Source organism: Bos indicus x Bos taurus, chromosome 15 (genome assembly GCF_003369695.1).
Source record: "Bos indicus x Bos taurus breed Angus x Brahman F1 hybrid chromosome 15, Bos_hybrid_MaternalHap_v2.0, whole genome shotgun sequence".
NCBI classification, from domain to species: Eukaryota; Metazoa; Chordata; class Mammalia; order Artiodactyla; family Bovidae; genus Bos; species Bos indicus x Bos taurus.
The window spans coordinates 35,051,974-35,077,869 of NC_040090.1; the positions used below are offsets into that span (position 1 = coordinate 35,051,974).

The 25,896-nt window shown below is 37.4% G+C and overlaps 2 protein-coding genes across 2 annotated transcripts; both read right to left on the minus strand.

The window, feature by feature from the left end:
- Positions 1–5,748: 5,748 nt before the first annotated feature.
- On the minus strand, positions 5,749–6,684 carry LOC113904779 (olfactory receptor 52J3-like). Its single transcript, XM_027561870.1, has one exon. The coding sequence runs from the start codon at positions 6,682–6,684 to the stop codon at positions 5,749–5,751; it is 936 nt and encodes a 311-aa protein (XP_027417671.1).
- Positions 6,685–21,161: 14,477 nt separating this feature from the next.
- Positions 21,162–22,109, minus strand: LOC113905180 (olfactory receptor 51L1-like). The gene has a single exon (XM_027562156.1). The coding sequence runs from the start codon at positions 22,107–22,109 to the stop codon at positions 21,162–21,164; it is 948 nt and encodes a 315-aa protein (XP_027417957.1).
- Positions 22,110–25,896: the final 3,787 nt, after the last annotated feature.

Sequence of the window (25,896 nt, forward strand, 5' to 3'; positions counted from 1 at the left end):
CCCCTTTTTCTGCTAGTTGGGAATGAAGAAGCATCTATTTTGAGGAGTTGCTGGTTAGATGTTTTAGAATCATGACAAGAGCAACCTTAGACACAAGCGAGTCACAGAATGTCAGCTCTGAAATACTTTTAAAAATGTATTGCCTAGTTATCAAAAAATATCAGAACAACATCTTCTTGGTGACAAGGAACTCAGACCAATATTTTTATTGTACTTTGTTTTAAGGTGAGAGAAAAATTTCCCTTAATATTTAAGTAAGTTAAGTAAGATTAGTGGGGGTTTTGTTTGTGTTTTTTTTTTTTTATAATTCAAAATTATGTAAAGATACATACTTAAGTATTTTTTTTAGTACCAATAAGTTTTTATTCATATTATACATGTTTCAATGCCATTCTCCCAAATCATCCCACCCTCACCCTCTCCCACAGAGTCCAAAAGACTATTCTATACATCTATGTCTCTTTTGTTGTTTCGCATACAGGGTTATCGTTACCATCTTTCTAAATTCCATATATATGCGTTAGTATACTGTATTGGTGTTTTTCTTTCTGGCTTACTTCACTCTGCATAATAGGCTCCAGTTTCATCCACCTCATTAGAACTGATTCAAATGTATTCTTTTTAATGGCTGAGTAATACTCCATTGTGTATAAGTACCACGGCTTTCTTATCCATTCATTTGCTGATGGACATCTAGGTTGCTTCCATGTCCTGGCTATCATAAACAGTGCTGCAGTGAACATTGGGGTACACATATTTCTTTCAGTTCTGGTTTCCTTGGTGTGTATGCCCAGCAGTGGGATTGTTGGGTCATATGGCAGTTCTATTTCCAGTTTTTTAAGGAATCTCTACACTGTTCTCCACAGTGGCTGTATTAGTTTGCATTCTCACCAACAGTGTAAGAGGGTTCCCTTTTCTCCACACCCTCTCCAGCATTTATTGCTTGTAGACTTTTGGATCGCAGCCATTCTGACTGGCGTGAAATGGTACCTCATTGTGGTTTTGATTTGCATTTCTCTGATAATGAGTGATGTTGAGCATCTTTTCATGTGTTAGCCATCTGTATGTCTTCTCTGGAGAAATGTCTGTTTAGGTCTTTGGCCCATTTTTTGATTGGGTTATTTTTCTGGAGTTGAGCTGTAGGAGTTGCTTGTATATTTTTGAAATTAATTCTCTGTCAGTTGCTTCACTTGCTATTATTTTCTCCCATTCTGAAGGCTGTCTTTTCACCTTGCTTATAATTTCCTTTGATGTGCAGAAGCTTTTAAGGTTAATTAGGTCCCATTTGTTTATTTTTGCTTTTATTTCCAATATTCTGGGAGGTGGGTCATAGAGGATCCTGCTGTGATTTATGTCGGAGAGTGTTTTGCCTATGTTCTCCTCTAGTAGTTTTATAGTTTCTGGTCTTACATTTAGATCTTAATCCATTTTGAGTTTATTTTTGTTTATGGTGTTAGAAAGTGTTCTAGTTTCCGTCTTTTACATGTGGTTGACCAGTTTTCCCAGCACCACTTGTTAAAGAGATTGTCTTTTCTCCATCGTATATTCTTGCCTACTTTGTCAAAGAAAAGGTGTCCATAGGTGTGTAGATTTATCTCTGGGCTTTCTATTTTGTTCCATTGATCATACTTAAGTATTTTTTCCCCCATGAGACCTTTCTATTTGAAACCTTTATCACAGTGTTATAGTTAGGACTGATATTACTTAATGTGGTTTTAGGTAAGAGATATTTTCAAAGTGTATTTTACTTTCTTAGTGTCTTTAGTCTTTGAAACAACCCTACAACATAGATCAGATCAGATCAGTTGCTCAGTCATGTCAGACTCTTTGTCTGACAGAATCGCAGCATGCCAGGCCTCCCTGTCCATCACCAACTCCCGGAGTTCACTCAGACTCACCTCCATCGAGTCAGTGATGCCATCCAGACATCTCATCCTCTGTCGTCCCCTTCTCCTCCTGCCCCCAATCCCTCCCAGCATCAGAGTCCTTTCCAATGAGTCAACTCTTCGCATGAGGTGGCTAAAGTACTGGAGTTTCAGCTTCAGCATCATTCCTTCCAAAGAAATCCCAGGGCTGATCGCCTTCAGAATGGACTGGTTGGATCTCCTTGTAGTCCAAGGGACTCTCAAGAGTCTTCTCCAACACCACAGTTCAAAAGCATCGATTCTTCGGCGCTCAGCCTTCTTCACAGTCCAACTCTCACACCCATACATGACCACAGGAAAAACCATAGCCTTGACTAGACGAACCTTTGTTGGCAAAGTAATGTCTCCACTTTTGAATATGCTATCTAGGTTGGTCATAACTTTCCTTCCAAGGAGTAAGGGTCTTTTAATTTCATGGCTGCAGTCACCATCTGCAGTGATTTTGGAGCCCAGAAAAATAAAGTCTGACACTGTTTCCACTGATACCATGTTTATTTCCATTATCCATATGGAAAACTTGAGCTATATAATTTTAGCAACAACAAAGAATTTGAACCCAAATGTGTTATTCAAAAATCTATGTTATTATTCAATGTATTATACTGCCTTCTTTCTCTGTATTTAGATCTTGAGCTTATTTCATGTCTCAATAAGCATGTTAAAGTTTACTGAAGTGTATTATAAGGTCTTCACTTATACCTTTGCATCTAACTACATACACGGACTTCCCTGTGGCTCAGTAAAGCGTCTGTCTACAGTGCGGGAGACCAGGGTTCAATCCCTGGGATGGGAAGATCCCCTGGAGAAGGAAATGGCAATCCACTCCAGTACTAACACCTGAAAATACATATATGAGGGGTAGGAAGTGCTTCTTCAGAATGCCTACTAAGAACACACCTCACACCTACCTTTCATTTCAGTGTATGGGTCTCTCTAACCATAAGAATAATCTTGGTTTCTAATTTTTAGATATAGCTGCCAGGCTGAGGAGTTGATATCCACAAAATCAATTTGTTTGAATGGTTCTGCTTTAAGCTGATATCTGACTCGTGATGTGTGGGTATCTCTTTTTCATGTTCTCACTTATTGGGTACAGAAGACAATTCCAGGCTTTTTACTCTGATACTACCTGAAGTCAAGCCACCTTGTTCTATACTGCCACCACTTCTTATTTAGAATAGGAACATCTGGAACTTGTGGCAAAGTATTATGGAAAAATGAATGAGAATTACTTATATAGTGATAACTAAAATTTCTCACTTGAAAAAATTGATGGAATGTCCATGTTAAGTGAAGTGTTATTTTTTCAACCAGCCAAACCTTCTGATTCTCACTCTGGCTTTACTACTGAGATCAAATGCTAGACTGAAGACAGTGCTGCTTCTAGGTCAGGAAAGGAGTTCCAAGGGAGTCCAATGCACTATGCTAACCTGCTGGAATGACAATTCCTAAAGTCAAACCACGGGAAAAAATCAAAGAAGCCTAACATTTTTGTTTTGTTTAGAGTAGGGTGAATGTGAGAGTTGGACTGTGAAGAAAGCTGAGCACCGAAGAATTGATGCTTTTGAACTGTGGTGTTGGAGAAGACACTTGAGAGTCCCTTGGACTGCAAGGAGATCCAACCACTCCATTCTGAAGGAGATCGGTCCTGGGTGTTCTTTGGAAGGAATGATGCTGAAGCTGAAACTCCAGTACTTTGGCCACCTCATGCGAAGAGTTGACTCATTGGAAAAGACTCTGATGCTGGGAGGGATTGAGGGCAGGAGGAGAAGGGGACGACAGAGGATGAGATGTCTGGATGCATCACGGACTCGATGGAGGTGAGTTTGAGTGAACTCCGGGAGTTGGTGATGGACAGGGAGGCCTGGCGTGCTGCAATTCATGGAGTTGCAAAGAGACGGACACAACTGCGCGACTGAACTGAACTGAACTGAACTGCAAACCATTGTACTTAGAAAATGAATGCTTAATTAACTAATCTTTGGAAAGTTAAATCAGAAAGCATAAAAATGTGAAAAAAAGAAAGTATTGAAAATGTGAAATTTTTAAAAAGTGATCAAAAGCAAAGATCAAGAAAGCAGAATTATGTTATAATTGATTACAATCCTTCTACCCAATAATTTTATACTAAATTATACAACCTGGATAAATGATCTAAAAATGTACCAAGAAGAAAATGAAAGCATAGGTAGTATATTTCTACTTAAAAATGAATATCATTATCTATTCATAGAGGAATATGTAAATAAAATCAATGCTACTTAAAAAATACATAGTAAGGTTTCTAACTAAATTTAACATGATCTAACTAAAATAGTGTAATTGGTTATAAAGCAAAAAATTCACATACTGTAATGTCAAAAAACACACCATAAAATTTGCCTCTGGAAAAATAGGAGAGATCTATTGGAACAGTGTTAAAGATGATTTAAACTTTAATTTAATAAGCATTACCTTTGAGATTACTGCAGTGTTAAAATTCATTAATTCATGAGTTGTAGGAAGAAAATATATTTATTATATTTTTACTTTAATTTTTTTAAAGTCTGAGGAAGAAAATAATTTGTTAACGATAGAAAATAACGTGACAAGTCGGATGCTGCAAAACCCCATTGTTTGGTCTAAGGAAATCTTATTGTAGAATCAGTTGAAAGTCCTTGGTCATGACGACGTTGAGTAATCATCGATTGATTGGATAACTTGAATGTTAATCAGGAAGGCACTAGAAATAGATCATGGGTTTAAGATGAGAAGTCTTGGACTTGAGGATGGAGTATTTTATGATGAAGTGTAGACTGAGAGAACAGCCAGTGAAGTGATAAAGACCAGCATGTATCACATAGATAGAAATGCTATGTGTAATTTAACTACAATACCACCCTTATATTATGGGTCTGAGTATAGACAGAAGTTCACTGAAATGACATGGATGGTATTAGTGAGAAAACTGTTGAAATTTTATGTTTGTTTTGGCTACCAATTCTCTGAATCTTACATAGTTGGCTGACCTGTCCACTTCAGCTACAAATTTAGTAATGATTTTATTTTGAACTGGACAGAGCATATGCGATCAGTAGTCCTGGCCACGTGCAGTATGAGTCAGTCATCCTCTGGTGATCACCTCTCTCCTTCCTTAGCTCATAGGTTGCCAAAGCCCATGAACTTGGCTTTTTTTAAGGGCGCAAGAGAATGCAAGCTCCATAAGAACAGACGTTCATTTTATTTTGGTTCATTTATCATCCTTAATGATAAGAATCATGGAATCAGTGGACATGAACTTGGGAAAACTCTGGGAGATAGTGAGGGACAAGGAGGCCTGGCATGATGCAGTCTATAGGGTCACAAAGAGTCGGACACAACTTGGCGACTGAACAACAATGATAAGAATGATTCAATATATACAATAAACATAAAATGAATGTAAATTAAGAGAATAAAAAATATGAATGAGTGAGTGAATGGACACAGGCTACTGGGTCAAAGTCCCAGTACCACATTTCTCTAATTAAAGAGCTAAAAACACACCATTTATACATTCTTTGCCTAGAAAAGAAGTAGTTTCATGCTATCAAGAACAAAGTACAATGACATACAAATAGAGACCACAACAGCTTCCTTTCAAGTTAGCCTATTAACCTTTGAACTGAAGCTCCAATAAAGTTTCCGCAAGTCCTAGAACCCATTAGTCAGCAGTTAGGAATAAATCAACTAGTGTTGCAATCTGGCAGCAATAGATCAGGACCAGGAGATATTTGTTAAAGCAAGAATACGCATATCTTCCTTGAGAGATCAAAATCCTTAATAAAACAATATGGTAAGTGTCTTATTTTTTAATAAAGGCACGGAGCACAGGCTCCCATATCTGTTTGGTCTTTATACCATAAATGATGGGGTTGAGTGAGGGTGGGATAATCAAATAGAGGTTGGCAACAAGAATATGAATATAGAGAGGTATTTTGTGTCCAAATCGGTGGGTAAGGAAGGAGAAGACTGAAGGGATACAGAAAATACATATGACCCCAATATGGGACCCACATGTGCTTAGGGCTTTTAGTCGTGCATCTTGGGATGGGAGACAGAAGACAGCCCTGAGAATATAAACATAGGAGATGCCAATAAGGACTAGGTTTAGGAAAAAGAAGGAAACAACAAAAAGTCCATAGATATCATTAATTCGGATATTTCCACAGGACAGTTTTGCAATTCCCATGTGTTCACAGTAGGAATGAGGTATTATATAAGCCTGGCAAAATGGTAGGCGATAGACGAGATAGATCATGGGAAGTGTAAGCAGAACTGGACGAATTACAATGCACATGCTGATGCCCATGAGCACCCGGGATGTCAAAATGGTCGTGTAGTGGAGTGGAGCACAGATCGCCACATAGCGGTCAAAGGCCATCGCCAGCAAGACTTCAGCTTCCATGCCAGTAAAAGCATGGATCAGGAACATCTGGGCCACACAAGCTCCAAAACTAATCTCGTGAGCATCAAACCAGAAGATACCCAGCATACAGGGTACTGAGGTTGTTGAAAGGGCCAAATCAATTGTTGAAAGGATGGCCAGGAAGTAGAACATGGGCTCCTGGAGGGTCTCCTCTGTCTTGATGACCAGCAAAATTGTGACATTTCCCAGTAAAGCCACAAGGTAAACAGAGCAGAAAGGCAGGGAGATCCAGCCATGGACCTCTTCCAGACCTGGGATTCCAATGAGGAAAAATGTGGTTGGGTGAAAAATGCTACTATTGTGATAAAACATCCCTCCAAGTCACAGAGTAGAAGAAGTTGTCACTCCTAGAGGGAGGAAGAAAAAAAGAAATTTCAGTAAGAACTGGTTATGAAAATGATTAGCTTAGTGTTTCAATATATTGTGAAATGAAAACTTTTGCTTTGGAGGATCTATTAATTCTTTTTCATATTCTAAATCAAGTCATACTCGTTTGAATGGTCCAGTCTCAAAATAGGTAATCCTTATAAACACTTAATCCTGTTTTGTTTTTTGTTTTTTTTTTTTATCATCTAAGGTTTATCATCAAGCCCTGGGCAGAATAGAAAACATAAATCATAGCATGAAGTATGGAATCATTTAATATTCTCTGTATCTTTTTTGAAATCCCATACTGAAAAGGGACACATGAAAAGCCAAGGATACACATATGAGAATGCAGACATAACCCAAAAAGAGAGAGGCAGATGAGAAAGTAGTCATAGGCATGAATGCACACAACACTTCCATAATTAGAAAAGGCAGAATTTCTCTAAAGATTTATTTATCATTTTGACATACAGAAAATTCCAAGATCAAACAGTTTTCTGTAAAATGACAGAAGCAAAATATCAGAGATATATATTATTATAAGAAAAAAAAAAATACAGACATTCTGAGATACCTGGCCAAGAGCAGACTCAGGTGGATACATACCTCTGTACTTGAAAGATCCCTGAAAGAAAGATAATAATAAAAAGATAATAAACTTCTGTAGATTTTCATTGATGTCTCTATTTTCTCAGTCATTTCATTTAATAGTGTTCATTTTCGATTGTTATGAATATATTGGTTTCTAGTTGTATGTGACAAATTCTGCATTCACTGTTCACTCTACATCAGCTCCTCTGAGAAAACCTGATAATTTTATCACTGCTTCAGAACTGGCATTTACTCTATTCACTCCTTCTGCCTGGCTAAAACATTGGAAGTGTGGGTAGAGTACAGCCTAAAAGGCTTCAGGTCGTTATGGATCTGTGGAAGGTATTTTTGAGCATCACAAAAAGTCTGGAACAACAAAATCTAATAGAAGAGAGAATTGCTTTTCATCATTGTCTAAAGGAAATAGGAGCACTTTTGCAATGCCTTAAAAATGATTAAGAAGCAATCAGGAGAAACCCTGTAAACTCAAATAATGAAGCTAAGACACTTTCTCTGGGTTCCCAACTTGAGGCAGAGTTCTTTAAGTTCAGGATAAAGTAGCATAGACCCTGTTTTTAACCTTAGTATAACTCCATATTTCCATGGGAAATATATCAGGTTGAATGAATAAAATAAATGTTGTATACATTCTGAAGTTGGTGTGTGTCTTTGTGAGAGAAAGAAAAAAAGATGGAGAGATAGAGAACAGCTGTATTTTGCAATGCTCCTTTATGTGTGTGTGTGTGTGTGTGTGTGTGTGTGTTTTAAACGGAAACTTCCAGTAATTGCCAGTGGCCCCTGTCAGGGTACAGGTGAAGAGCAAAACTTCTAGATATTGTGATGCCTACTTAGGGTTTATCTCTATAAATAAATGCTCAATAACATGCCACTGTTCACCTCAGACTTTCATCCTGCTTCATAAATGCATTTCATTCGATCCCTATAACCTATTCCAGATGCAGAAATTTTACTTTATCAAACAACTAAATAACCAGTCTTGTAAGTTGATCTTTTAAATATTTTTAAAGATACCCAATCTCTATTTAAAAGTTGCAAGATTTCCCACCTGAAATGGATTACTGCATCAAGCATATCATATCAAAGTAGTAGTTCTCAACCACGTTGGATGGGTCATGCCTCTTTCCTTTGAGTTCAGTACACACTTAAATAAAAAAGAAAATTCATGCGTGATGCTTCATTTTTCCTTAGAAAGAGAGACACATGATAAATATCAAACAGTAAAACTTTATGTATGTTTTTTCATACAGTCTAGAGAGAGAAGTTTTATATTAAGGGTGTAGCTGCTTATAGGTTTGGAAAAAAATGAGTTAATTCAGCTTTCTCATATAAATAGGGCTCTGAGATTAACTCCTCTGAGATTGCTGACAAAACCCTCAGACTATGATTTAGAAAAAGAGAAACCCAAGAGAAAGTAACATGGTTAGGGATTTATAGAAAGTTATGAATGTGGGACAAAAACACAGATATTATCATTTGTATATGCCATAGAAAGAAGTATTCTCTCTAGGGAATATACATGTTCCTCTAGGGAAGATTCTGTTGTCGAATTCTATGGGTTGCTGTTTTCTAGACAAAATGGCACCTAATTCATATTCTAAGTTCAAGCATAATATGCTAGCATTGAAGACTCCATTTTCAGCCTTAGCTCTCCCTGTCTCCCTTCACTGACCAGGTATCTTAGTTCATTGAATGCTTAGTTTTAGGGGTCTTTGGACCCACTATCCTCTGTCCATGATTGCTCCCCTTTTACAGTTGTTCATATATATGTCACAGAGGCCATAGAGACAAATGGTCAAAGTGGCCAACCCTGGGATTGATCTGACTCAGCTCAAACACTGGACTCCCATGTATGGCTATATCACCATGAGTGATTTACTAATTATCTCTATGTCTCAGTTTCCTCAACTGGAAAATTAGGGATGATAATTGGATCAAGAGAATAAGGCATTTTAAAGATAAATTAGTACTAGATATCAGGCACTTGGTATAATTCCTGGCATATGCTCACAGCACCACCTTTGTAAACACTGGACCTATGTAAACTATACTGAGAAATCTCTTATGCCACCAGTCTGTAACATTTGGTGAAAGTTCTAATTTATTGTAACATTTATCCATTAGTGCTGAGTCAAATGTACATATAGTTCTTATTCTGATGGAATGTATTTGAGTGCAAAAATTGAATCTCTTTAGATTTAAGCAGATATCTTAGATAATACTTAAAAAAGAGCATGATCAGGTTTAAGATATAAAGAATAGACTATGAAGAATTTTTTTTAAGTTAAATGTGTCTTTTAACTCTTGTCTTTCAGTTATATCATACAAATCTTAAAGTTAAATCTCTGGAAATATAAAACTTCATACATGATATGAAGTGCAAACATATATATGTATCTGCATGTGCATACTTAAGTATATATATATATGTCTACATATATATATATATTCTAAGTCACTTTCATATACATAACTTAACTTATACGCAGGGTACATTATGTGAAATGCTGGGCTGGAAGAAGCACAAGCTGGAATCAAGATTGCCGGGAGAAATATCAATAACCTCAGATATGCAGATGACACCACCTGTATGGCAGAAAGAGGAACTAAAAAGCCTCTTGATGAAGGTGAAAGAGGAGAGTGAAAAAGTTGGCTTAAAACTCAGCATTCAGAAAACTAAGATCATGGCATCCCGTCCCATCACTTCATGGGAAATAGATGGGAAAACAGTGGAAACAGTGTCAGACTTTATTTTTTTGGGCTCCAAAATCACTGCAGATGGTGATTGCAGCCATGAAATTAAAAGACGCTTACTCCTTGGAAGAAAAGTTATGACCAACATAAATACATATTCAAAAGCAGAGACATTATTTGCCAACAAATGTCCATCTAGTCAAGGCTATGGACCTCTTCCAGATCTGGGATTCCAATGAGGAAAAATGTGATTGGATGAAAAGTGCTCCCATTGTGATATGTCATCATGTCACTTGTTGAAGAAAGTGAATCTGGTTCTCTGGCTCCTGTCGACAGAAAAAGTGAGAGAGGGGGAGAGAGAGAGATCAGAGGGAGAATGATCTGTTTCATCAATTCCTAGCTCAGTGTGTCAGCACAGAGTTTATGTCATGTTTACTAGGTAAGTAGGCCTGTTACTGAATCACATGTATGGAGTCATTCCCCCTAGCATTTAATATACCAGGTCAGAGTCATATTCAGTTTTTATTCTGCCTGCTGATTGAGCTCTAATTCCAAATGTGAAGGCTTACAGCAAGCTCAGTGCAGAGTGCCAATAATTAGACCATGCCATTCACTGTGAAAGAGAATTGGATGTGATTCTATTTGGGGAAATCCACTCTGGTAAGTGACTCTATAAAAATCAAGACTACACAAGAGAACAAGTTAATGCATTACAGAGGCATTCAAAAATGCCTTCAAGGGGTCCATAATGAAAATAAATTATAGATATAGGTGTATAGGAGCTTGTACAATTCAAGCCTGAATTCTTCTGATTCCCCATTATTCACATAGAGACGTACATGGGAAAATTCTGACCCAAGCCCAGTAGCCTCTCACAGACTCCAAATCAGATCATAAAAGACACAGCTACATGTTCTCAGACAAATTACTGACTCCTTGAGATGCCTGGCCAGGAGCAGAGGCAACCATTGTTCATGAGTTACAGACTGCACAGAGTATCAGTTGGAGAAGGGGAGTGTTTTCTAGTGTCATTTACACTCTTCTCTGTCCATAGCTTATCAGGTACTCTCAGAACAGCTGTTAATTTTACTTGAGTTAATTTTACCATTGCTGTTGAGCCAACACTTGCTTGGTTACTCCTCCTACCAGTTCAATACACTGGAACTAGATAGAAAAATCTGAAAGCCTAAAAAGATCATTTTGGTACTAGAGGAGGTATTTTTGGTAGTTCTCTGGGATATCTGAGTCTCAACAGAGACTACCTCAGCAGTGAACTAAAGGTGTGGAGAAAGATACTAGAGAAATGCTTTCAAAATACAGCAGAATGTTGAACATCTTGTCATGTGTTTGTTGGCTATCTGTACATCTGCCTTAGAGAAATGTCTATTTAGGACTTCTGCCCAATTTTTATTTGGGTTTTTTGTTTTAATATTGAGCTACAAGAATTGTTTACATATTTTGGAGATTAATCCTATGTCAGCTGCTTCATTTACAAATATTTTCTCCCATTCTTCATGCTGTCTTTTTGCTTTGTTTGTGGTTTCCTTTGCTGTGCAAAAGCTTTTCAGTTTAATTAGGTACCATTTGTTTATTTTTGTTTTTATTGTTATAACTCTAGAAGATAGGTCAAAAAAGATCTTGCTGTGATTTATCACAAAGAGTGTTCTGACTGTTTTCCTCTAAGAGTTTTTTAGTGCCCAGCCTTACATTTAAGTATTGAATCCATTTTGACTTTATTTTTGTATATGGTGTTCAGTTCAGTTCAGTCGCTCAGTCGAATCTGACTCTTTGCAACCCCATGAATCGCAGCACGCCAGGCCTCCCTGTCCATCACCAACTCCCAAAGTTTACCCAAACTTATGTCCATCAAGTCGGTGATACCATCCAGCCATCTCATCCTCTGTCATTCCCTTCTCCTCCTGCCCCCAATCCATCCCAGCATCAGGGTCTTTTCCAATGAGTCAACTCTTCACATGAGGTGGCCAAAGTATTGGAGTTAGGGAGTCTCTAATTTTATTCTTTTTACATGTAGCTGCCCAATTTTCTCAACACCACTTATTGAAGAGACTATCTTTTCTCCACTGTGTATTCTTGCCTCCTTTGTTATAGGTTAGGTAACCATAGTTGTGTGGGTTTATCTCTGGGCTTTCTGGCCTGCTCCATCGATCTATATTTCTGTTTTTGTGCCAGTACCATACTGTCCTGACTGAGAAATGCAAATCAAAACTACAATAAAATATCACCTCACACTGGTCAGAATGGGCCCCGTCAAAAAAGTTACAAAAAATAATGCTTAACAGGGTGTGGAAAAAAGAGAACCTTCTTAAACTGTTAAAGTGGGAAGGAAATCCAAAAAAGAGGGGATATGTGTAAACACATGGCTCATTCACTTTGCTGTACAATAGGAACTGACACAGCAGTGTAAAACAACTACACTTTTAAAAAATAAAGCTACAGAATGAATCAAACCACTCAAAATACTCAAAATGAGGTAAAGACAGTTGCCCTGGGGTTGTGTTACAGCAGTTGTAATTCAAAATAAGGCATAGAGATCCTTTCTTTTTGTCCTTGTCATTGTTTAACTTTATTACATTTTTTTTGAACATAACTCAGATGTTTTTATTTTTGATCTAACATTCTTCTTGAGTGTCATTACAACACAACAAAATCATACCATATGATAAGTCATTTCTGTTATTCTATAAACATTGAGTTTATTGGCAGAGAATATTTTTTGTTGGGTTTGTGTAAGGGTAGGTAGGAAAGAGTGAAAGAATGGAAAAAGAGAACAGTTTTGATGTCTTTTTAATTTTAATTCACACAAATTTCTAACACATTTATTGACTGAGAAAATATGACGCTAGGACTTTGATAATGAGAATCTTCATGGTAAGACTTCTAAGTCCTGATCCCAGGGCTGAACACCATTTAGAAAACATACCATGGTGAAAAAAACAAACTTTCCTTTTTTGTGAATTCAGTCTAACAGAGAGAGAACTATTGCTGCCGAGTGCACTGACTCTTGTTTGTGATCTATAAATACATAAGCAAACTGGGCAATTAAAATGCCACTGTCCAGTAGAAAAGTGATGGCCATGGCCAAGTCCAAGGCTATAGAGTCCCTGTTGCTTATTTTGTAGCAACTCTAGGAGTCCACCTTCAACAGTGGATCACCACTAGCTTCAATCCTTCCTACTGCCAGAGAAATATATCTTATATGTAGTGTGATTGACAAGATGATATTTCATGCCTTGGGTCTTTCTGAGCATTTTAAAGAATAAGCTTGAAAGTGAAAGTAAAGTCACTTAGTCATATCCAACTCTTTGTGACCCCATGGACTGTACACCACCAGGCTCCTCCATCCATAGAATTTTCTAAGCAAGAGTACTGGAGTGGGTTGCCATTTCCTTCTCCAAAGAATAAGCTTATCACCATTTAAAAACATATTATTTTTTCCTACCTAGTGCAGTCTGGCAACATGATCCATTCTCAGCCTGTTCTGCCCGTGTGTCTCTCCATTTACTAGAGAGATTATTCACCAGAAATCAGCAGCTGATTCACCTTTTTCATGTGTGCAGGGGTCTTATGCACAGCATCAAGCGGCACAGTACTTACCCCTCACTCTGAAAAGGGCATGGAGGGCACATTTATATTAGAGGTTGAGTATTCAAGAGACATTTCTAAGAAAAGACCGCAACTTTGCACAGAGCTCTGGGACTGAGTACCCAGGGACGGCTCACAAACTTCAAGATTCTACTCTAGAGGCCCAAAACTCCAAAGGATATAAAAGCAGACTGAAGTGTATGTAAATAGAAGTTAAAAAGTGGAGATAAAACAGTTAGTTCATCTATACTTGATATATGTGAAAAGATATATATTATTGTATCTTCATGTGAATATATGGCCCAATTCTATGTGTTACCGACATTCTACACAGAGAATAAACTAATTTAATTTAAAACGTTTTAAAAAATATGAAAAGGTTTTTTTTTTTTTTGCTTTTGCTTTAGATTTTACTCTTTCTCTTCACTGATAGTTTGTTTTTTTCCAACCTCATAACTGAGAGTGTCAATTCCTAGGCAGGTTGGTAGGTCTGGGATACCCAAGTAAGAGATAGAGGTCTGGAGTTCTCAAGAAGGAGAAAAGGGTAAACTTCTTTTATTTTTTATTTTTTCCTCTCTCTCTCTCTCTCTCTGTAAGCCCAGAGCTATTGATTATACAACAAAACAACTCATCTTGCTTAAGGATATGTTTTTCCCTTAAGTTCAGTTAAGTTCAATTTAGTCACTCAGTCGTGTCCGACTCTTTGTGACCCCATAAATCACAGCACTCCGGGCCTCCCTGTCCATCACCAACTCCCGGAGTTCATTCAGACTCACGTCCATCAAGTCAGTGATGGCATCCAGCCATCTCATCCTCTGTCATCCCCTTCTCCTCCTGCCCCCAATCCTTCCCAGCATCAGAGTCTTTTCCAATAAGTCAACTCTTCACATGAGGTGGCCAAAGTACTGGAGTTTCAGATTTAGCACCACTCCTTCCAAAGAAATCCCAGGGCTGATCTCCTTCCGAATGGACTGGTTGGATCTCCTTGCAGTCCAAGGGACTCTCAAGAGTCTTCTCCAACACCACAGTCCAAAAGCATCATGTAATCATTGGTACAGAATTTAAGAGAAAAACATATCCTTGAGCAGGATGAGTTGTTTTGTTATGTAATCATTAACTCTGGGCTTAGAGAAAAAAAATATGTTTGTCCTTTTCTCCTCCTTGAAAGCTCCAGACTCCTCCTTCTCCTCTTCCTCCTCCTTGCCACCTGAACATAGTCTTATTAAAAAAAAATTAAAATCTTAGTTCACAATACATAAAAATTAACTTTAAGTGAGTCAAATGTATTAGTGAAAGAGATAAAGCTGTAAAATTCTTATAATAAAAAATAGAGTAAAATTTTAATGATCTCAGATTTGGCAGAGTATTATTAGGACACCAGAAGCATGAGCTACAAAAGTAAAAAAAAATAAATAAACTTCATCAAAATTAACTAATTTTATGCTTCAAAGGATATCACCAAGAAATGAAATTATAACACCAAAATTGGGAGGACATATCTATAATCATCTATATGATAACAGCCTTATGTCTAAAATATCTAAAATAATAGAAAGACACACACAAAAAAAACAGTTAAAAATAACTGAGATCTGAATAGACATTTCTTAAAGAGAATACACAAATAGCCAATACGAATATGAACAAATGCTTGTCATTAGTGAAATGATAGAGCCACAATGAAATATCATTTCATACTCACTAAAACAGTTAGAATTAAAAAATGAAAGAAGTGTTGTTGAGGAGGTGGAGAAACTAGAAGCCTCATACACTACTGTGAGAATGTAAAATTTGAAGCTGTTTTGGAAAAACATGGCAAAATTCTTTAAGCAGTTAAGCTTAGAGTTCCTGTATAATCCAAGAATTCCATTCTAAAATAAATATCTAAACGAAGGGAAAATGTATCCACACAAAAATATATATAAGAATATACATATCAGCATTATATATAATCAGTTCAGGTCAGTTGTTCAGTCATGTCCAACTCCCTGTGACCCCATGGAAACAATCACCAATCCCCGGAGCCCACTCAAACTCTTGTCCATCGAGTCAGTGATGCCATCCAACCATCTCATCCTCTGTCATCCCCTTCAGTCTTTCCCAGCTTACAGGTCTTTTCAAATTAATCAGCTCTTTGCATCAGGTGGCCAAAGTATTGGAGTTTCAGTTTAACATCAGTCCTTCCAATGAAGATTCAGGACTGATTTCCTTAGTACGGACTGGTTGGATTTCCTTGCAGTCCACGGGGCTCTCAAGAGTCTTCAACACAGTTCAAAAGCATCAACTCTTTAGCACTCAGCATTATTTATAGTCCAACTCTCACATCCATACATGACTTCTGGAAAAACCATAGTCTTCACTAGATGGACCTTTGTTGGCAAATTGCATTCATAAGTTCAGTTCAGTTCAGTTGCTCAGTCATGTCCGACTCTTTGCAACCCCATGAATTGCAGCACGCCAGGCCTCCCTGTCCATCATCAACTCCTGGAGTTCACCCAAACTCATGTCCATCGAGTCAGTGATGCCATCCAGCCATCTCATCCTCTGTCGTCCCCTACTCCTCCTGCCCCCAATCCCTCCCAGCATCAGAGTCTTTTCCAATGAGTCAACTCTTCACATCAAGTGGCCAAAGTATTGGACTTTCAGGTTTAACATCAGTCCTTCCAAAGAACACCCAGGACTAATGTCCTTTAGAAGGGACTGGTTGGACCTCCTTGCAGTCCAAGAGACTCTCAAGAGTCTTCTCCAACACCACAGTTCAAAGGCATCAATTCTTCAGTACTCATCTTTCTTCACAGTCCAACTTTCACATCCATACATGACCACAGGAAAAACCATAGCCTTGACTAGACAGACCTTTGTTGGCAAAGTAATGTCTCTGCTTTTTAATATGGTATCCAGGCTGGTCATAACTTTCCTTCCAAGGAGTAAGCATCTTTTAATTTCATGGCTGCAATCACCATATGCAGTATTGTGGAGCCCCAAAAAATAAAGTCTGACACTGTTTCCACTGTTTCCCCATCTATTTCCCATGAAGTGATGGGACCAGATGCCATGATCTTCGTTTTCTGAATGTTAAGCTTTAAGCCAACTTTTTCACTCTCCTCTTTCACTTTAATCAAGAGGCTTTTTAGTTCCTCTTCACTTTCTGCCATAAGAGTGGTGTCACCTGCATATCTGAGGTTATTGATATTTCTCCCGGCAATCTTGATTCCAGCTTGTGCTTCCTCCAGCCCAGCATTTCTCATGATGTCCTCTGCATGTAAGTTAAACAAGCAGGGTGACAATATACAGCTTTGACGTACTCCTTTTCCTATTTGGAACAAGTCTGTTGTTCCATGTCCAGTTCTAACTGTTGCTTCCTGAACTGCATATAGGTTTCTCAAGAGGCAGGTCAGGTGGTCTGGTATTCCTATCTCTTCCAGAATTTTCCACAGCTTATTGTGATCCACACAGTCAAAGGCTTTGACATAGTCAATAAAGCAGAAATAGATGTTTTTCTGGAACTCTCTTGCTTTTTTCATGATCCAGTGGATGTTGGCAATTTGATCTCTGGTTCCTCTGCCTTTTCTAAAACCAGCTTGAACATCTGGAAGTTCACAGTTCATCTATTGCTGCCTGGCTTGGAGAATTTTGAGCATTACTTTACTAGTGTGTGAGATGAGTGCAATTGTGCCATAGTTTGAGCATTCTTTGGTATTGCCTTTCTTTGGGATTGGAATGAAAACTGACCTTTTCCAGTCCTGTGGCCACTGCTGAGTTTTCCACATTTGCTGGCATATTGAGTGCAGCACTTTCACAGCATCATCTTACAGGATTTGAAATAGCTGTACTGGAATTCCATCACTTCCACTAGCTTTGTTTGTAGTTATGCTTTCTAAGGCCCACCTGACTTCACATTCCATGATGTCTGACTCTAGGTGAGTGATCACACCGTTGTGATTATCTTGGTCGTGAAGATCCTTTTTGTACAGTTCTTCTGTGTATTCTTGCCACCTCCTCTTAATATCTTCAACAGAATGGGAAAGACTAAAGATGGGCTTGATACAGAACAGAATTACGTTCATAGGAAAATCCAAAATAGGGACATTTGTTAGACCAGAAAGTAGACTAGTGGTTCCTTGGGACATATTCTTTTTCAGATTAATTTTCATTGCAGGTTATTTTAAAGTATTAAAGAGTTCCTGTGCTATACACTGGGGCTTCCCAGGTACCACTAGTGGTAAAGGCCCTGCCTGCCAATGCAGAAGATTTATAAGAGGCATGGTTTCAATCCCTGAATTGCGAAGATCCCCTGGAGAAGGGCACGGCAATCCATTCCAGTTTTCTTGCCTGGAGAATCCTGTGGATAGAGCAGCCTAGCAGGTTACAGTCCATCAAGTCACATAGAGTTGAACACGACTGAAGCAAGTAGTCCTTATTGGTTATGTTTTATATATAGTAGCATTTATCTATTAATCCCAGATTTCTAATTTATCCCTCCACCTTGCTTTCCCCTTTGGTAACCCTAAGTTTTTTTCTGTATCTATGAGTCTATTTCTGTTTTGTAAATAAGTTCCTTTGTATCATTTTTTTTCTAAATTCCATATACAAGTGATATCATATGATGCTTGTCTCTTTCTGTCTGATTTACTTCACTTAATATGATAATCACAGTCTCTAGGTCCATCCATGTTGCTACACATGGCATGATTTCATTCTTTTTTATGACTTAGTGTATATTCCATTGTATGTATATATATATATACATATATGTGTGTGTGTGTGTGTGTGTGTGTGTATATATACATATATATGTCACACATCTTCTTTATCCATTCTTCTGTCTATGGACATTTAAGTTGCTTTCATGTCATGGCTATTGTAAATAGTACTGCTATGAACACTGAGATGCATGAATCTTCTTGAATTAGTTTTCATCTTTTCCAGATATATGCCCAAGATTGAGATTGCTGGATCATCTGGTAACTCTATTTTTAGTTTTTTAAAAAACCTCCATACTAAAGACATACATTCTTTAAAGTAAAGAAGTGGAGAAAGATATGCAATCCTATCGTTAATCCAAAGAAAACGGGATAAGCTATATTAATTTCGGAAAATGAGAACAAGTATCAGGGATATTACATTTTGATAAAATAATTTCAAAGATAAATCTTAATATCTATGCACCGGACAACAAAGCACTAAATTCTGAGGTAAAACTCCAGTATTCTTGCCTGAAGAATCCCCATGGACAGAGAAGCCTGATGGGCTACAATCTATGGGGTCACAAAGAGCCAGACATGACTGAGCAACTAAGCACATACATACCAAGTCTTCTTAATCCATTCCTCTGTTGATAGACATTTTGGTTGTCTCTATGTCTTAGCTATTGTAAGCAGTGCTGCAATGAACACTGGGGTGCATGTATCCTTTTGGATCATGTTTTTCTCTGGATATATGCCCAGGAGTGGGATTTCAGGGTCAAATGGTAGCTCTATTGTTAGTTTTTGAAGGAACTTCCATACTGTTCTCTGTAGTGGCTGCACCAAGTCTTAAACTTCTCCTGGAAGTTGGAGAATATTATTAACACATGCTCTTTTTTTTCTTCATTCTGCCTCTTCTTGGAATACCTTGTCCAGTGGTGTGCTGGTAAACACTTAATGACTTAACCAGTCATTAAGAGTAAAATACAAAGTACTTTGTTTTCTAGAGTAATGTACGTGAGATTGTTTGTTTTTGTTTTTTCCTTTTTTATCTTTTTAGTTTTCACTGGAGTATAGCCAATCAACAGTGCTGTAATAGTTTCAGGCGAACTGCAAAGGGACTGTCATTCTCTGGGAGAGTTTAGAAAAGCCCTGATGTGTAGTGTCTGTCAGTTTCTGTTGTGGAAATACTCCCATCATGACCAATCATGACCAACTTCAAACTACCAATGTGACATTACAGAACGTGCAGTTGAAATGAGATATGCATGATTAGCTTTCATAAGGCAAAACCAGCCAGCTTAAGCATACCAATTTCTTTCACACTTTATTCAGGAGGTAGGACTGAATTTGACCCATGAGGCACTGCTGAGTGTCAACTACCACAATACCTGATTCCTTAACCCTTAAGTAAAATTGGCCACTCTTTAATAACAATGTTTCAATGACTTCTGTTGATTTTTCTAAGCTTTCTACATGTATACCTCTATTAAATATTAATTTCTTAACATTTAGATCATCCATTCCACTTTTTATATATCCACACTATTGAAAGCAGTAATTGCTACGACATGTTTCATGTTTCTCAGTGTATATTTATTGGGAGCATGAAAAGACAGTAGTGTTAATATAAACAAATATTTTATGAACATTCATGCTGATTGGGGAATACTAGCCCCATGGTGACATGTTATTATACTAGTAATGACCCCATGATAAAAAAAAAAAAAATTGCAATACAGCTAACAAGAAACTGAATATATAGGAATAACAAAATATCACTGATGAAACCATATGTATGTCATTTTAACGAAAAAAAAAGTAGCAAATTATCTACAATAAGGGAACTGAGAATGACACTAATATTAGCAATCCACACAGACATGAAGAAGAGGAAAGAATACTATTAAAAAATGAGAGTGATTATCACACGCCAATCCCAATACACTCATGGATTTAGACATGGAATTCTGAGCTATAGTACTGAACAGGAAAACTACACATTTGCCCATGTATTTAGACATGTGCTATCAGGATTTATTGGGCAACTCCATGTGTCTGTCCCAGCATTTGATGGCAAGTTGAAGGAGCAGATAGACCTACAATGGGGTTGGGAGAAAGAACCCATCTTTCTCCCAGTGCCAGCAACACTGAGGCCTCCAGGAATGTGAATGTGTGGATGAAGAAGAGCTGGACATAGCAAGCACTTGCCTGGATCTCCCAAACATTCTCCAAACATAGCACAGCAAGCATGATGGGACGTGTGGATAGGCACATACTTAGGTCAGTTGGTGCCAACCAATGATGAGGTGAGGACTTATTTCATAGCCAACAGTGACTGTAGCAGTTCAAATTCCTCCCAGGAAGACAAGTTCCAAACCTACCCCAAAAGTCAGAAATATTTTTGTTACAATATTGTGACATTTTGGCATGAGAAGCAAAATAAAATGGAGAAAGAGAGATTGATCCTGAATTTTAGATCATAAACATGAGAAACTTATGAACTTAGTTATATTACATAATGAAAGTTATTATAATCATTAATAAAAATTTAATAATATTAACAAATAGTAAACTTTTTCAAAATAATCTCTTTTACATAGTCTATCGTATATCTCATAATTACCTTGGGGATAGAAAAGGTCATACTTACAATTTTGCTATGAAAAATATGAATTTCATAAGGGTTAGTGATTATCTGAAATCATGTATATAGGAAGGGAAAGAATTAGGAATTTAACAGATTGACCAGGCTTCAGTAATGTACTTCTCATCTACTTGAGAAGCTGCCTTGTGATTTTCAGTGGGAAAACCAAAGGTTAGAGGTACTTAAAACCTCCTCCTTATCCCAAACTTGCAGAGAATTCCTAGACGAATCTGCTTTGTCCTGATGCTGTAGACAACAGGGTTAAGCACTGGGGGAAGAAGCAGGTATATGTCCGCCATAAGGATGTGGATTATGGGAGACAAATGCTTCCCAAAGCGATGGACCATTGATACCCCAATAACTGGCACAAAGAAGATGAGCACCACACACATATGAGACACACATGTGTTGAGTGCCTTTAGCTGCTCCTCATGAGAGGCGATGCCCAGCACAGCCTTCAGAATCAGGACATAAGAAAGAAGTATAAAGACAGAATCCACGCCCAGTGTGGCAATAACTACACTCAGTCCATAAACACTGCTGATCCTGGCACCTGAACAGGATAACTTCAGAACATCCTGGTGCAAACAGAAGGCATGGGAGAGGGCACTGGCATGGCAGCAGTGATAGTGTCTCAGCAGCAAAGATGTGGGTAGTACAACTCCCATGCTTCTCAGCAAGCAGGCCAAACCAACCTTGCCTATTACACTGTTGGTGAGGATGGTGGTGTAGTGCAGTGGATGGCAAATAGCAACAAAGCGGTCGAAGGCCATGGCCAGCAGCACTGAGGACTCCAGGAATGTGAAAGTGTGGATGAAGAAGAGCTGGGCATAGCAAGCACTTGCCTGGATCTCCCGAACATCCAAACACAATACAGCAAGCATGGTGGGCAGTGTGGACAAGGACATACCTAGGTCAGTTAGTGCCAACATAGAGAGAAAGTAATACATGGGCTGGTGGAGTGAGGACTCTGTCCAAATAACAGAGAGGACGGTAGCATTACCAATAAATGCTAACAAATATGCAAGACAGAATGGGATGGAGAGATGTGAATGAACATACTCCAGTCCAGGAAAACCCCTCAGAATAAATACAGGTTCCATAGTATCACTGTTATTCCAGACCACCATGGTGACTCTTGACAAACAGGAATATTTTCTGTTTCCCTGCTTTATTACTCAAAGTTACCCCTGATGAACATAAGCAGAACCATCAGTATATGATACACCTTTCCTCTAATCTCATAGAGGAGATTACCTCTTACAGTTCTTATGTAAGAAACATTTCCCAGTAGTCAAAGGCCTCAAATTCTAGAACAACAGTGTGTACCCCACAAGTCTGGTCATCTCTGACAAGAGCTTTGATGGATTTTCATTGAAGACACTAAAAAATTAAACAGCAAAAGAACAGAGAAAGAAATATTTACTATATATTATACAATAAAAATAGAGAAAATTCAGAGTAAATATCTATGGATTTTCATAAGCTTCCTATCAGTAATGTTCTTGAATTAATTTATTGTTTCTAGGCTATCTTTTAATCCCTGACAGCTGATTTGGCCCTAAAGGCTCACCATTAATTTAACTTCATATCTATTTAATAATGTATAATATTTTAAATTGAAAATATGCAATATTTTAATAGTAAAATAAGCATGCATTATATGGAAAGAAGGAATGGAAAAGGGTACATATGTATATTCATTCCCTCTTTTATTCCCTCTTTCCATATATATATATATATATATATGTAAGAGGGAATATATATGTATATATACATAAAATAAAGTGAAAGTGAAGTTGCTCAGTCGTGTCCAACTCTTTGCAACCCCATGGACTGTAGTCCACCAGGCTCCCCCTTTCATGGGATTCTCCAGGCAAGAATACTGAAGTGGGTTGCCATTTCCTTGTCCAGGGGATCTTCCCCACCCAGGGATCAAACCCAGGTTTCCCGCATTGCAGGCAGATGCTTTAATCTCTGAGCCATCAGGGAAGCCCCCAGTACATAAAATAAGGTCATTGTTATTTTTGAAGCTCTTTCCATATGCCTTCCCACAAAACAATATTAAAATACATTTACTTCAGACATCTAGTACATGTCAAGTGTATTTAATTAGTAATAATTTGCAATATATCCTCTTCATTTCTATGTATCATTTCTTGCTTGTTTTTTTTTCTCTAAATGTGGTTTCTACATAATCACATTTTGCAAAATATTCTATCAAATATTACTGGATAATGAAGGTGTAGTACATATGTACAATGGCATATCACTCAGCCATAAAAAAGAACAAAATAATGCAACATGCATGGACTTAGAGACTATCATACTTGGTGAAGTAAATTAGATACAAAGACAAATATACTACCGTACCTCTTATATGTAGGATCTGAGAAAAAAAAAAAAAAAAGGTACAAATGAACTTATGTATAAAACAGAAGTAGAGGCAGGGATATAGAAAAAAACATGGTTACCACGGGATAAGTGAGCAGAAGGGATATATTGAGAGATTGGGATTGACATATACACAATACTATATATAAAATAGATAGCTAATAAGAACCTGCTGTATAGCACAGGGAACTTTGCTCAATATCCTGTAATAATCTATATGGCAAAAGAATCTTTAAAAAAGAAAAAAAAGAGTGGATATATATATGTGTAATTGAGTCACTTCGCTGCACATTTGAAATTAAACAACACTGTAACTCAACTATACATCCATAAAACATTTTTAGAAAATAGTAACTGTTTTCCTAATTTTATGATGCTTTGGCACCTATCTCTGAGAGCCCATAGCAAACCCATCAATGCAGCCCAAGGCATTTACCATCAGTGGCTTTGGCTTTCACTAACAAACAAGTTCTTTTTCCCTTTTGAAAATGCAATTTTAACATCTGGTTTTACTTTCCCTGAACAGTCTCCATTGTGCTTGCCTCTACTAATGCTGTGTATGTGATACCCTTGACTGATGGCGTTGGGCACAGAAGCTAGGCCCTATGGGATAACCAGCCCCTTCTGTTCTCTGTTTTATTTTAGCCCTGTCTAAGCCTATTGACTGTCCTTGTGAAGATTCTTCACTTGCCTCATCCTTTGAGTCTAGATATTGTAAGCTTCATACATCTTCGCTACAATGTCTCAGCTTCTCCCTCGTGCTTCTTTGTAGACTCTTAGTGTCTGACAGCTTAAAAACTGAAAGGTCTCAGGCTCAACAGTCTGTAATTCCAAAGAGAACTTTGGCCTGGCATCTATAATGAGGAACAGAAGGAAATACCAAGCAAACTTTCTCTTCCTGGAATAAGAAAGATTTGTCACTTTTCCGCCGATGCAGCCATCTCTGTCCTCTTAGAGTAGGACATCTCTCTGCTACTGTTTTCCAGCCCCAAGCAGTTTACACTGAACCTTCGCTAGCTCTGTTGTCTAAGATGAAGCAGTCAGCCACTCACCATGTTCTGCATTTACCAGACAGGATAATTGTCCAACACGTTTATTTTTGTTTACCTTCAAACAACACTTTTTGCTTAATCTGCAAAATCTATTAAAATATCTCATTGAATTTCTTTATTCTTCTTCCTTATTCAGAAATTTTGCTTTAATTTCTATTTAAATCTCAACTTATCAAAAGGCTCTAGATATTAATATAGAAGTACAAATATAGAATGCATACATACAAAGATTATATTGTGGTCATATTAGAAGGTGATTTATTTTCCCCATGCCAAAAATTATTCTATGCATTTTCCTTTTATTCTTCTAACCTTAATATAAATCACATTTTCTTTAATTCTCAGAGAAGTTACAAAAAGTAAGGTGAATCATTGTTCTTTTTAAAATATTTTTCTCCATGCTCTAGATCCTCTTACTGCAAACTGCAGCTTTAGAAAACTTCAGTGATTGGCCGGTCCATAGATTTAATTTTGGGACAGGCAAGAATATCCCTATTTACACTCTATTTTTCCTGCCCTTTTCTCTTACTGACTCGCCTATGATGTGTTTCAGTTTTTCTCAGTCCCTTCATTATTGCCCTTTCTCTGTATATTTTCTTCTGCCATTCAATACATTTCATTAAACATAATTCTTTGGGTCATTTTGTTTATTTTAATGCAATTTAATCACAGTAAGGTGGAAAATAAATAGTAGAAAGAGACTGGACCAATGACAAGATTGTTTCAAAGGACAGAAAAGACTCATGGAATACAGTTACCTATTCCAAACAGTTAAGGGAGAACCACGGAGGATAAGAAAACCATTTTATTATAGCCTGTCTAGCATCTTGCCTACAGTCTTCAATTACTTGTTCACTGACCAACCTATCTTAAAATTGTTGATAAATATTGAAGTAGGATTTAAGATATGTCATATACTTCAAAATTGTTTACCTCTAAAGACAATGAAACTCCTGTTTTCATTCTTCATAAATTACACGTTGTTCTTTCAATGATTTTTGTTCTCTTTTATCTTTGTATCTTAAACTGTGCCAAAATCTACCCACTATTTATTTGTAATTAAAAATTTTTAAATTTACAAATAGGCCAATTATATCAATATGAATCCCTAATCATACAACCAGTAACTCATTTCCCAATGTTTCAGTTCCATACTGCTTTTCTCTGCCTAAACTTTCCTCCACTACAGGTAAAGTCACATTCTATTTTGGTTGCTTTCTTTATTTTTTTTCAGCCTTGCTATTATCTTTATATTTCTTCTCATTTCTCTTTGTATTTCTGTGCTTTTATTTTTTGCCCTCTTTGCTTTATTTCTTACCCAAGAAGACTTTTCATCTCTGTCTGAAGATCAAACTTGAATGGATTCCAGAGGCTATAATTTTGATTCTCCACATACCTGAGGTCTTGAAAACCTTTGATTCTGTAAATAGTGAGGCTTAAATGTTTATACCATCTCTATATATATTCCTGG